Here is a 13160-nt window from a genome sequence, read left to right on the forward strand (position 1 = left end):
TAGCAGCTGCAAACCTCCGATGTGCAAGTCTTTGTCGTCCTTGAATTGTCCCAAGCAAAACTGAACATGGTTGGTGCCAGAATACTAAGTTCATATGCATCAGAAAACAACAGACGTGGGTAGACTGAATAATTAGCCTTCATGTTCACAGATAACACAACAACACACTGAATATGCTCACCGTTTCAGTAAAAATAGCAGCTGCAAACCACTATACATCCATGTATTTAGGAGAAGCAGACTGGAAATTAAAGGAGTAGAGAATACCACCATATCTATTTTGCCTCAATGGTGTGCTAGTGCTCATTCATACAAAATGCATACCAGTTTTTATTCGAGAAGAACCTGCGTCAGTGCACTGCTCCACCATGCATGTACGCAACCTCCATCTTGCTCTAAACATACCGCGTGAGATCTGGGCTTGGGTCTTAGCTCGGTGGGGGAAGATGGAGTGGCTCCCCTCCGTGGACACCGACCCTATTCAGTGGTGGTCCTCCTTGACCCGCCCCTCGGGGTTGAGGCGGGACCTTTGGACGGCGGTTATCCTTGTCTTCTAGTGCATCTGCAGGCACCGGAATGAGGTGGTGTTCAACGGCGCGGTCCCGGAGGCTCGAGCGATTAGGGGTAGGATCAAGGAGGAGTCCCTTAGTTGGCGTCTAGCTAGGTTGTTCCGCTCCGAGTCTTTCGGCTTTCCCGACCCCTTTCTTTCTCGTGGAGGGACGGAGATTAGACTTTGCTCGGGGAGCTGTCACCCCTGTTGACAGCACGAACATTGTGGTGTGAGCCTTCTGGCTTTTCTTCTATGTGATTAATACACCTCCCAGGGTGTATTCTCGAAAAAAAAGAAAATTGAAGGGTATCGATATGCAAGAATTGACTCAGACCACTTTAGCTGACAAATATTTCTTTTGATGCCCATGTTGTCGAGACCAGCTGCTTCTTTTCCACTTTTATCCATCTGTAGCTCTTGAAAATACACACAGGGACTGCCACTTCTGGTGAGCTGCAGTTCAAGAATTCCACTGGATGGAAACTCGATGAAAAAACACTTAGAAATAGGTGCAAAGTTTCACAACTGGATCAAAAGTTACTTAGAAACAGGTGCTAGTATTATAGCTTAATAATCACTACCTTCACGAATCGACTGAATGAGTAGTTTTGGTACCCTTGTCAGGCTTTTGATCAAGGAAAAGCTAAAAGTTAGACGCCTTGACTCATGATTCAAGCATGCGTATGCAAAAGATCCTATACGCTAGGATGCGTGGTTATTTAGTATGATCAAAATCATGACATTAGGATGCATGGTTATTTAGTGAAAGAGATGGCACATTTTCTACATGAAATGGGATGTAACTTCCTTTTTTATCCTCTAAATAATCTCATATAAAAGTTCAGTTCATTTGCTGCTATAGGAATCAAACGAATCTCCAAAAGATAAAAAAGTATAGTGTTGGAGCAAATACAAGACAACATAATTTTTCAGATATTCTTATGCAAATGAATATAAACATCAACCATTACAAAGAGTAATATCTCTCAGTTTGCAACAGATTTACCAATGGACATATAATGTATAATATGTATCAATGTGTGTTAATCATCGAAGTAGGATGAACTGATAAGTAGGCGTGAGTGGAGGGACTGGCACATTTTTTGCATGAATGGAAGTTAATCTTCTTGATGTAGTTGCTCCTTCTATATAATCACACACATGATTTTGTCTTTGCTCCTACTACAGGAATGAGATGAATCTCCCAATGAAAAAGTGTAGTGTTACTTTTGGGACAAACCAAAGCAAGTACTAGTCTATGCGCTATAGATAGTTCACATGTTCACGGTAAGATTTGCGCATATGCGCGTAAAAATATAGGTTTAATCATTATGATATCACACTTAAAGGTGTTGAGCTGATGTTATGTTGCTTTACTGCACCATTTTACATGTCTGAAGGAAAATGTCTCGCAACTTTTATTGTACTCAGGCTGTAGTCTTCCACTACGGATCAATAAGCTTGATTGCTGAGCCTTGCCGGTCGGCACAAATCCATAGCATGTTGCTTGTCATGGAGGCTGGCGCGCTGCTCTCCTATGGTCCCAACCCAAAGGAGGCATTGTGGCCACCCCGTGAGGATGCCCGAACCAATTTCTGGAGTAGCTGGGACCAGGCAGATATTATATAAGTGTCAGTGAAGTTCTGCTTGAGTTCTTGACTGGCATTGCCTCAGGTGGAGGATGATGTTGTCATGAAATTGTGGAGCCCTACCCTTAAGCCCCTCCTAGACACTCTTGGAGATCACGGGTTAAAGTTGTATGCGAGGGTTTGTTTTCAGAAACTTTTACAATACATTGTCTGATCAAGTGGCCTTCTCATTGCCGACTGTTCTCATTGTGTTCAAATCAATACTTCACTTTGTAATTGCTTTTCTTTCGAGTCTTGGGGACAACCATGCTGCGATAAATACTAGCTGGAGAGGTGTTCTAGAAACACTGGTGTATCTAAGATGGGGAAGTTGATCACTCTTGTTATCTGAATAATCCTGTGTGTCGTCAATGTTAGTTTCAGTTAGGGTTTAGTTTAGGCCGTCTGACCTTTTCTGTTTCCACGTAAGGTATGAATATAATAAATGTTGAACACTTGACTAAAGCTTCCGTCCATGATCAAAAGGCATGACCCTGCAACGTGAATCCCGTTTCCTGTGTCAGCCATAATTAGCGTTGCATGTACTGTGCTTGAGAGCTGAACGCTGTGCTTGCCAGAACACTCTTGATCGATGTCCAGCCGGGTGGCTCCGGCTTCAGACTAGAAGACGGTGGATGGCTGCAACAGGTATGGGAGCATTAGGGTAAACCACCTCCACAGAAGTAGTGGTCATCGGTGTTGCATTGCACACGGGGTAATCACAGACAACAATGTGGAGGCGTCGCCACTTGGTCAAACTGGCAAACAGGTGGTAGGCGTCAGTCCAGCGTTACTACTGGCATCATCTTCGTGCCATCGGGGTCCAGCACTCCATCAAACAGGGCGTGGGCGTGGTGGTGATGTAGCCGGTCGAATTAGAAAGGACGACATCGGTGGCCTCCTTGATAATGTGGAACGATTCCGCGTTGACGAAATGCCGTGGCTTGTGTCAACGAGGTTGTTGATGTAGGAGGTCGCCCCAAGTTGGAAACCAATGCCCCCAAGTTGCGTAGCGCGTTGGATGAGGAGGGCGAGCGAGTCCGTCCTCCGTCGAGAGGGGTGGCAACAGAGGCAGCTTTTGCCTTTAGTTGTTATTGATCGGAGAAGTGTATTGATCATGTTTGGGCTTTTCCAAATCTATAGGGTGACACACTGGTGCATGTAAAATGTATATGTGAATTTTATAGTTTATCGATACATATTTCCACATATTTACCAATAATCTCCCTTGTTTTAGCTATACCTGTAGAGAAGAGGAATTTTCCATTTTATGTATTTTTATCTTTTAAGGACCTAAAGGAAGTCAAATCGACCTAGAATTTTTCTAGGGTTAATATTTTGTGAAGACGATGACCTGGAGCATTGGAACCTCATGAGCGGGCCTACCTGATTTGAATGCCTTGATGTTTCACACTACAAGTATGTAACATCCCAAGTTTGCTAAATAAAATAAATGATAATTGTTCATGTGCATTGCATGCATTGTCATTGAGCTTGAGAAAATTTTGCACTAAAAGTAATGAAGCAATCTGTACTAATGTTCTAGCTTTGCTCTAAATAAATTTTTTTCTCAAATAGAACTTTAAAAATGGGTCAAATTACCCTAAATATCCCAAAATACCTCATGCATGGGCTAAATACTTGATTGAGCGAGCGGAAGGCCTGCATGTGAGTTTTTGCCCGTGACGCGCGGCAAGTCAGATAAGCACGTGCCCGCGGGAAAGCGAGGAAGTACACGTGCACGCCGCGCGTGCAGATGGCCACGCGTCATGAGCATCGCTCGCGGACGGACCAGACCTTTCAGAAGGTTGATCTTTGTCTAGTGGTACCCGGCATCATGAGCTTCACGCTCTTCTTTGCTACTCCAGAAATTGGTTCGGGCATCCAAATTTTGGAATCGGCTTTGGGGATTTTAGTGGTGAAAGCAAGAGGAAGAGAAACGGAAGAGGGGTGGCCTGTGGAAAAGGCTGGCCCAGGCCCACAGTAGATGAGAGGCTGGAGCTCCCAAGCTATGGGCCATTTCTATTTGAAGCTCATGATGGATTACTTCAGGTTACCCAGCTCAGCTCGACCGAACAACCTCGCCCGTCCCCGGCGCCGGCGGCTACCAAAGCTTCTTCTCCCTCCCGCCTCCAAGTCGATCGATGTGAGACCTCCTCTCGAAGTCTCTTTCTATTGTTCTTTGGCGGGAAATCCTTACCTGGCTAGGTTTTTGTCCCTAATAAATTCGCGGCAGTGTTCAGGAATTAGCCTAGATTGACGATGGATCCTTCAGAGAAGATTATTCCCCAAAGGTATGACATTACGTGCACTGTATTTGAACATGTCCGTTGGTGGATGGATTACTGTGTTGGCTCCTTTGTGGTGACAACTGGTTTAAGAAATTATAGTCTACTAAATAATTCATGTCCGTTTGCAGTTTACATCTCTTTGTCGATCGCTGCCAATTTTCATATGTTATGCTGGATGGATAGATCGATTGATGTGTTCAAATTCCAGGCTCGACCACGACAAGAAACCACGCGTGGTTGGCGGGACATGTTCCCCAGCACCGACTTCGGCGTCGGTGTCCAAGGTGCTCGGCGGTGATGACCTCCTAATCGAGATCCTGCTCCGTGTCAACTTCCCCACCAGCCTAGTCTGCGCCGCCCTGGTGTGCAGGCGGTGGCTACGGCATGCATCTGACTCCGCATTCCTCCGCCGTTTCCGCGAGCTGAACCCACCCTGCATCCTCGGCTTCTACACCAACCCCTGGACACCACAGCGAACTCCACGTTTCTTCCCGATGCTGCCTCAGCCTCCAGAGCTTGCCGCCCTAATCCGTCGAGCAACCTCTTGCTTCGACAATTACCGAAGAGTACCAGCACTGTCGACCTACATCTCCGACTGCCGGAACGGCAACATCCTCTTCTCCCAAAGTGGAGTCATGAGGGGAGTGCTCAGCCTGCGTTGCTCTGAGAGAGGCATGGCCATCGTCCCAAAATTCCCACCGCCCGAAACCGACAAGTTCTACAGTTACTGTCCAATCCTCTCAAAAGAAGATGATGACAGCCTGTCTTACTTGGCTGTGTTGGTGCAGTCTACCACGGAATGTTCTATGGTGGAAAGAAAACATACAGTGCACGTATATATGCTGCGAGATGGTGTCTGGTGCATGCTCAACTCTGCCATAGGCCAGATCCCCCCTCCTTGTTTGGCACCAAAACCCGTGATCAGCAGCGATAAAATCTATATGCCATCTGGCAAGAGCGATGTTGTTGTCTTGGATTTGACGGCCTCATGTTACTCCATAATTCATCTACCACAAGGTGTTGAGTATGGCCTTAAAAACACCATGTTTTCGCGGGCCAAGTGTGCTGCTGGCGTATATCTCGTCCAGATCAAGGAGCTCCAACTTTGCATCTGGCTCCACGAGAGTGACAGCTGGTTGCTAGTGGACACCATTTTCTTGGGTGACACGTGCCCTAGTTTGAGCATGCTGAGTTGCAATACTTCTCCGAAAATAAAAAATGTGGAGGATAATGCCGAGTTTATGCTCTTGGAGATGGATGGGTGCTTGTTTTACTTGGACATCAAGTGCAGGGCAATACACAAAGTGTATGAGATAACAAATAATGAACGAGGGTTCGGTGAAGTCTACCCTTTTATGATGATCTGGCCCCCCACGTTCCCTTTGCTCAAGGATGATCCATCAAGGTTTGCCTCTGGGAATTTATATGTTTTCAATATATACTGCTCTTGTTAAGGATTCAAATATTTGCAATGTGCCTTGGGTTTTTATTTTTCCTATTTAATCCTTTGTTTCCATTTGTGCTTTGAGTGTTGAAATATGTAGGTTTCATCAACAGGTCATTGCAATCCATTAGTTGTGGACGCAATGCATTGTCACACTTACAATCCTTATAAGTTTAACTATTCGTTCAGTAATCAGCACATTGTTTAGTATAGCTCTACAAATATCGGCGATAGGTATATGATTGACTCCATAAGACATTTTTTTGGAATACTAGTTAAGCAACATTTGCGATGCTTTTCAGACCCATAAGATGATTACAAACGCTACTGTTCATGTTGTACAAGCACAATTTCTTTGGACAAGGAAAAGATGTCCATGCCAAGTGCTGTTGCACTATTCATGTTGTACAAGGAAAATTTCCTTGAGCAATTGTATTATTGTTCATTGGGGCAACTCTACCAATGGTGCAATTGTCTCCAGCTTTCTTGTCAATTCTCTTAATTCATTGATGCTTAATTGTGTCCATCTTGATCCTTGATGGTTCCCTCTTCTTTGTAACAGAAATGCCACGTGAAGAATAAGCATGGATGGATGATAAAGCACTTAGTTTTACTTTGCCATCTCTCTGGCTCTGGTTTCAATCCTTTCCAGACTTTAAAGCTGATTCTCATGCTCATGGTGATATATGTCTTATGCTGATTTTATGCACCTTATTATATCCCATGCACCGGAGTTGTCTATTCTAATATATCTTTCTTTTTTATGTAGTCTATTCTAATATATCTGGAAAGAAAGATTGAATAAAAAATATTAACATTAAGTCATACTACCTCCATCCTAAAGTTTAAGGTTTATATTATTTTTAGAAAGTCAAGCTATGTCTAGATAGGCATGCACACCGCGATGACCCCTACTACACGAGCTTCTCCCACGTATCTACCCCATGCCCATTGTTTGTGTCCCTAGTGGGTCCTCCACCTACACATGCTCCTAGGTTGACATCCGCAACGTGGGTGAGACACATGATATGTCGGTTCTCGTGGAACGAGCGAAGAGGGAGGTACTTGACACAGTTGCCAAAGAAGGCGGAGGCTGGCGGTAGTCCATGCCCTCGTGTACTTCCACAGCGACAACCCATTGGCCATGGTGTTGTGCCCACACACCATCAACATACGTGCATCGACTGAGGTCGTCCATACCACTGAGACTTGGCCATAGGGAATACTAAGAGCATCTTCATCGGCGGTCCCCAAATAGTCGCCAGTAGAGGGGCCGGCACCTCCGTATGGGGGAAGCCGGCACTGCATCCTCTATTTGAGGGAGCTGTTCCCACACTGGTGCCCCCAAATCGGCAGCCCCGATAGATTTTTTTTGAATTAAAATTACAAATAAAAGCATAGAAAATCGAATAAAGAGAAGAAATATTCCATTCCACAAACTAACACATAATTGGGAACATGGTTTACACGAAGATATAATTTGGAACATGGTTTTACACAAACTAATGCATAGTTTGAACCATGGTTGACACAAATATAAAGTATTAATAAATAACTAAACCTAACTAGGCAGACATCGCAGGTTTCGTGTGTTCGCTGCCAAGAAAGAACACTATCAGACACACCTAGTCACCCAAACTGGAAAATCCAGCTGGTGCTGGTGCCCCTGTTGGTTCTTTCGAGGAAGAACATCCAAAAACATGCGTGCCCATTTTCGCTGCGAAGAAACAACACTCAGTCGTCGTCCTCCTCATCAGTGTCGCCGTGGTAGTGGTGGCGGCAGCGTGTCTCGTCGAATACCTTGACGCTCATGTCCCCCTCGCCAAAGTAAGAGAACATGAGCACGTAGCCAGCTTCGAGGTGGTGGTAGCGCACAAACTTCTCCCAGCCGATGTGGAGGTACATCTTGCCGCGCGCGTCGTAGATCACGTCCACGATCCACCCGTAGGCAGCCTCCCGCAGATGCAGCGAGCCCGGCTGGTCGCCGGCGACGAAGTCGGCGAACGTGTCCGACAACCTCTGGATGCCGTGTGGGTCGCCCTTGAGGACGATGACGAACTCGCACACCACTCGCCGCTCCACCTCCTGCAGATCCGACGATGAAGACGACGGAGTCCCAGGCGACGGTGAGCGTGCAGCTCTGTCGCGGCCAGGACCACGACGACAGCCGCGACCACGGCCTCGGCCTCGACCAGACATGGCATCGTCTCTTCAGATGGTGGTGGCTAGGGTTGGGGAGAGAGGTGCTAGGATTTGTGTGTGAGAGAGATGATGAGAGGCGGCCCTTGTTATAGGCCGGAGGGAGACGGGGGAGCGGTGGCGCTCATTAACGCCAGCACGAAGAGCAAGGCGCGCACGATGGGACGGTTCACTGCGCGTCTGCGGAAACTGCACCGCGGCTGCACCCCAATAACTCTCGTCGCGAGGTAGGCGATGGTTAGGTTAAAACTGAATGAGCCGCTGACGCGTCGGCCACGCCACTTCCCGTTGGCGTGACTTTTGGGATTTGTGGCTGACAGGCGGCTCCCACGCCCAAAATTTTCAGCCTCGTGAGGCGCCGGCGTCTCCGATTCGCGCTCTTGGTGAAGGGGCTGGCACGGGTTACCGACGATTCTATTGGGCTCAAAAATTGGCCGGCTTCGTTTGGAACGCGCTGGTGCGAGCCCATTTTCGATTCCGGTCCCTAAATCGCTATCGGTACCGCTACCGAGGGCGCCGGTGGAGATGCTCTAAGCGTAAAAAATCTTTGTCTTTAAACGGAGAGTGCGGGCAAACTTCCCCAGGTAAAGCTGAACGTCGTTGGTGGCTGGCCGGAACAATTAGTATTCATTTGCGTAGAGAATATGCTCACCATTTTCAGTCAATATATAGTAGTTGTAAACCACCAGAAATGCATGTTTTATAAACTTCATGCTGGATAGGATTGAAAAGAGCACCTCAACTTCATGAAGGAGAAGGTTTGCGATGCTCTCAATGGGAATGCTTGGGTGCACAAGATCACCTTGGATGAAGACTTCTCTATGGACCACCTTCTCCAATTTGTCGAGCTTTGGTCCTTACTACTTCATGTGCACCTTGATGACCAAGTGAAGGACTCCATCTCTTGGAACCTCACGGCGAACGGGCAATATTCGGCTAAGTCCGCTTATGAGGTGTGATTCCTTGGTTCCACCCTCTCCATCATGCATAAGACGGTGTGGAAGGTTTGGGCCACCCCGAAAGCGAAGTTCTTTGCATGGCTTTTTCTCCAAAACCGGATTTGGACCGCCGACCGGCTTCAAAAAAGGGGTTGGCCAAATTGTGGCGTGTGCCCCTTTTGCAAGCAATCTTTGGAGTCGGTGCATCATCTCTTTGTGGAGTGCCGGTTCACCGCTCGGCTTTGGATCTCGTTAAGGACATGGCTTGGCATCACTGGCATTCAACCTTCGCAATGGGTGGGCTCTCGGTTAAGCAATGATGGTCTTCCATGACTAACCGCAAAGCCGTTGCCTTCCTCACACTTCTTGTTACTTGGGAAATTTGGAATGAGCGGAATGCACGCATTTTCCGCAACAAGCATACCCCTTTTTTGTGTTGTTAGATAAGATTAAGAAAGAAGCCCGCTTGTGGGTGTTGGCGGGTGCTAAACGTTTGCGTGAAATCATGCCGGGAGAGTGAGGTCTTCCCTCCTTGGTTCGTTTTGTAAGGGCTATCTTGCCCAAACACTCTCTCTTAATTAATGGATTGGGGCAAAGCTTTTGCCCCCGTTTCAAAAAAAAGAGCACCTCAACCAATTGCAGAATGCACAAATTGCATGTTCCGACAGCATTTTCCAAGGAGCCAAACAAAAACATGCACACGAGGTGGCCACACTAGCTGTGTCTGCATTGTAACTTGATGGTTCTGTAGCCACAACCTGCAGCTGACCAGACTAGATAAATCAGCACGTGTACCTCTTCCATGCGTAAAACATAGCAGGGGTTCCAACAACCAACCGATTGCCGCTCCAAAATCTAACAGAATACCAACTTGCTATCTGTACCTCAGAATGGCAGCAGAGCTAGCGAAAAGTGTATTTGACATGAGCACCAGTGCTCCTGATTTTTAAAAATCATATTTTTTGGATTTGAAAAAATATGAAATTAAATATTCACATACATACAAACATTCTGAAGGTACGGTAGAAATTTTGAAGAAAAATATGTTATATTTTAAGCTATACAAAAAGACAAATTTCTGACAAATATATACGTCTATACGTAGCCACAAATTTGTTTTTTTTTTCTGTAGCTTAAAATACAATGCAATTTCTACCGAAACTTTCATGAATATTCAAAATATGTGTATGTATTCATGGAATAAATGTGATGATTTTTTGAAATGCAGAAATTTAGTTTTTAAATATTTTAAAAACTGAGGGCTCTTCTTCGGTAAAAAATTCTTCTAAAAATGCCGAACCTAATCGTTGCATAAAAGTTCGTACCCTGCTTTTATGTTTACGAGCTAAAGTTCTAGCGCATGAAAGTCGAAGTATATACTTTAGTCGATACAAAGTCCGTTTTTTTGAAGATCCACTATGATAATGAAAAAGATTTCTACATATCCGACCAAATCGATCAAGAATATCCCAATCTGATAAATCTGTCCAAAGTGACTTTTGCTTCTCTCGGGTTTTTTTTTTCTCTCCTATTTTTTTTTCTGTCATTTTTATTTTTTCTCCTATTTTTCCATTTTTATTTTCAAAATAGGAAGGTCCAGATAGAATTCGGGTACTATAGCCACAGCGATTACCATATATAATATAAGACTTCTCCTCCAATTCTGTTTAGTCGAGCCTCTCGATCTGTCATTATCCCTCGAGAAGTAGAAAGAATAGCAATTCCCATTCCACCCAAAACTTTAGGAATTCCTTGATAGTTGGTATAAATTCGTAAGCCGACTTCATTACAGATGGACAAATATTCTTATCTTCAGATCTATTCAATGCCGGAATTCGACCTGCTATTAATGTGGGTATTTCTGTTTCCAGAGTAGGATCCGCGGCTCAAATTAAAGCCATGAAACAAGTAGCTGGCAAATCAAAACTGGAATTAGCTCAATTCGCAGAGTTATAAGCCTCTCCACAATTCGCCTCTGCTCTGGATAAGAGCACTGGTGCTCATGTGCACCAAATTTGCTTCCCAGAGCTAGCCACAAAATTCCTTTCTAAGGAGGGATACGAGCACCTGGATACGAGACGCACTCGGAGAAGGGCAGTGGAAAATATTTGGGCTAGCATTTTTCACATGTGAAAATTGATAATTTGACAATAAATTCGTACTTCCCCCAACTATGAATGAACAGTAATATAGACCACTAAGCCATGTCTACCAATTGAAATCTTTTTCTATTATATACTTAAACAACTAATGATTAGTTTTCTTTATGTGGTTTCTATAAGCAGTCGAGAAAAATCATGAACGAGATTCAACATACTCCGCGGTGCCCTGGGTGAGGCAGCGCAGCCAGGCTACCTCAGAGAGCTCCTGGTCGCCGGGGAGCCGCACGCGCTAGAGCCGCGCTTCTTCGCGGCAAGTCCTTAGCAGGAGGGGCAGGCAAGCCTGCTGCTCCCTGAAGGCCACAGCATTGCGATGCTTCCACAGGTTTCAAAGGCAGAGAAGCGTAAAGGTGACAGCTGAGTCAGCAGGAACCGCAGCGGGTGCGCCATACTCGTGCAGGAGCCGGACATCGGCGTCAAGGGGGAAGCTGAAGCCAATCATGTCCCAGAAGCGCGGCGCAAAGGAACAGCCGAAGAAGATGTGGTTGGCTGTCTCGAGGGGGACCTGGCAGATGGGGTACCCAGCTTTCGCAGCGGTGAGGATATTCTTGCGCAGCAACGCTGCCCTGGACTAGATCCTGGCCTTGGTCAGCAACCAAGCAAAGAATTGCACTTTCGAGGGAGCTGAGTTCTTCCAGACGAAATCATGACAGGGAGCCGCCCCACGAGCGCAGCTTGACATGGCGGAGGCGTCCAGCCAGTCTGCGGCATCAGCGAGCACGACCCCATCCACAAGCGCGAGGAGGGCGGGCAGTTGCCGCTCGTCCGCGTCAGTGAGAGGCGGCACCAAGGATTGGCGCACGCCGACGGTGAGCACCGAGTGAACAGTGGCATCACCCCGCAGGGCGTGCGACATGAGGACAAGCCACCTGTTGCCAATGGTCTCGCCGCTGATCCCAGTGTCAAGCCAGAACAGCGTGCGGTGGCCGTCACCAACTTTCGCCGTGGAGATGCCCCTGTAGAGCGGCATCAGTGCAGTGAGGTGCTTCCGATGGTGCTCGGGCACGGCATGGCCTGCAGCAGGGCTCCATGCCCAACAAGGCCACGGGGCGTCGACGGTCGAGTGGAGGCGATGCACCAACTTGAGCTGCAGGCACTCATTCTTCGTTGCGAGGCATTTGATGCCCAGGCCAACCTCCCGCTTGGGACGGCAGACCGCATCCCATGCAACCAAGCACTTGGCGCCGGAGGCGCGGTCAACGACGTTCCAAAGGAAGGCCCGGCGCAGCGCGTCGATGGCGCGGAGGAGGGCCGGCGGGAGCTCAAGGGCACCCATAGCGAAGGTGAGAAGGGTGTCGAGCACCGCGTTGAGCAGCACAATCTGCCCGCCGGCGGAGAGGAGGAGGGCACACCACCCTGACAGATACCGGTCCACTTTGGCGATCAAAGGGGCAAAGTGGTGCAAGGTGAGCTTCTCGCAAGACAGGCAGCCCAAGGTAGGTTTGAGGGAAGCCCTCAACGCGGCACCCAAGTGCCGCTTGGATCGCCTCCAGCTCCTCAGCGGGCACATGCATTGGCACAAGGGTGCTCTTATAAAAGTTCATTGTGAGTCCCGTCGCATCCGCAAACTGCTCAAGCAAAGCCCTCAGCCTCATTGCCGCAGTCAGGTCGGCTCTCATAAGGATCAGCATATTGCAAAACCTGGCAGGGGTCACCGTCCACAAGGGGGTGATCCAGCAGGGGGTCTTGGCGAATTAGCCGCTGCAACACATCTGCCACAATTAGGAACAAGTAAGGGGACAACGGGTCACCTTGGCGCAGGCCACGCTTGCAGTCAATCCAAGCACCAGGGACACCATTCAACAAAACAGCGGACCTGGACATGGACAGGATCATGTCCTTCCAATCACACCAGAGAGGCGGAAAACCCCGAGCCAACATGATCAGACGCAAGATGTCCCAGTTTATCGAGACAAAAACTTTTAAGAAATCCAACTTCAACACCAGTGTG

The 13160-nt window shown here is 47.3% G+C and overlaps 2 protein-coding genes across 2 annotated transcripts; one reads left to right on the top strand and one right to left on the bottom strand.

Annotated features, from left to right (window-relative positions):
- Positions 1-4211: 4211 nt before the first annotated feature.
- On the top strand, positions 4212-6639 carry LOC127310888 (uncharacterized). Its single transcript, XM_051341514.1, has 3 exons — positions 4212-4324; positions 4415-4472; positions 4678-6639. Exons 2-3 carry the CDS (start codon positions 4441-4443, stop codon positions 5921-5923), a joined length of 1278 nt encoding a protein of 425 aa, XP_051197474.1. The 5' UTR covers positions 4212-4324; positions 4415-4440; the 3' UTR covers positions 5924-6639.
- Positions 6640-11780: 5141 nt separating this feature from the next.
- Positions 11781-12719, bottom strand: LOC139832276 (uncharacterized). Its single transcript, XM_071821996.1, has one exon. The coding sequence runs from the start codon at positions 12717-12719 to the stop codon at positions 11781-11783; it is 939 nt and encodes a 312-aa protein (XP_071678097.1).
- Between the last annotated feature and the right edge of the window lie 441 nt (positions 12720-13160).

This window comes from Lolium perenne, chromosome 6 (genome assembly GCF_019359855.2).
Source record: "Lolium perenne isolate Kyuss_39 chromosome 6, Kyuss_2.0, whole genome shotgun sequence".
In the NCBI taxonomy this organism is placed as follows: Eukaryota; Viridiplantae; Streptophyta; class Magnoliopsida; order Poales; family Poaceae; genus Lolium; species Lolium perenne.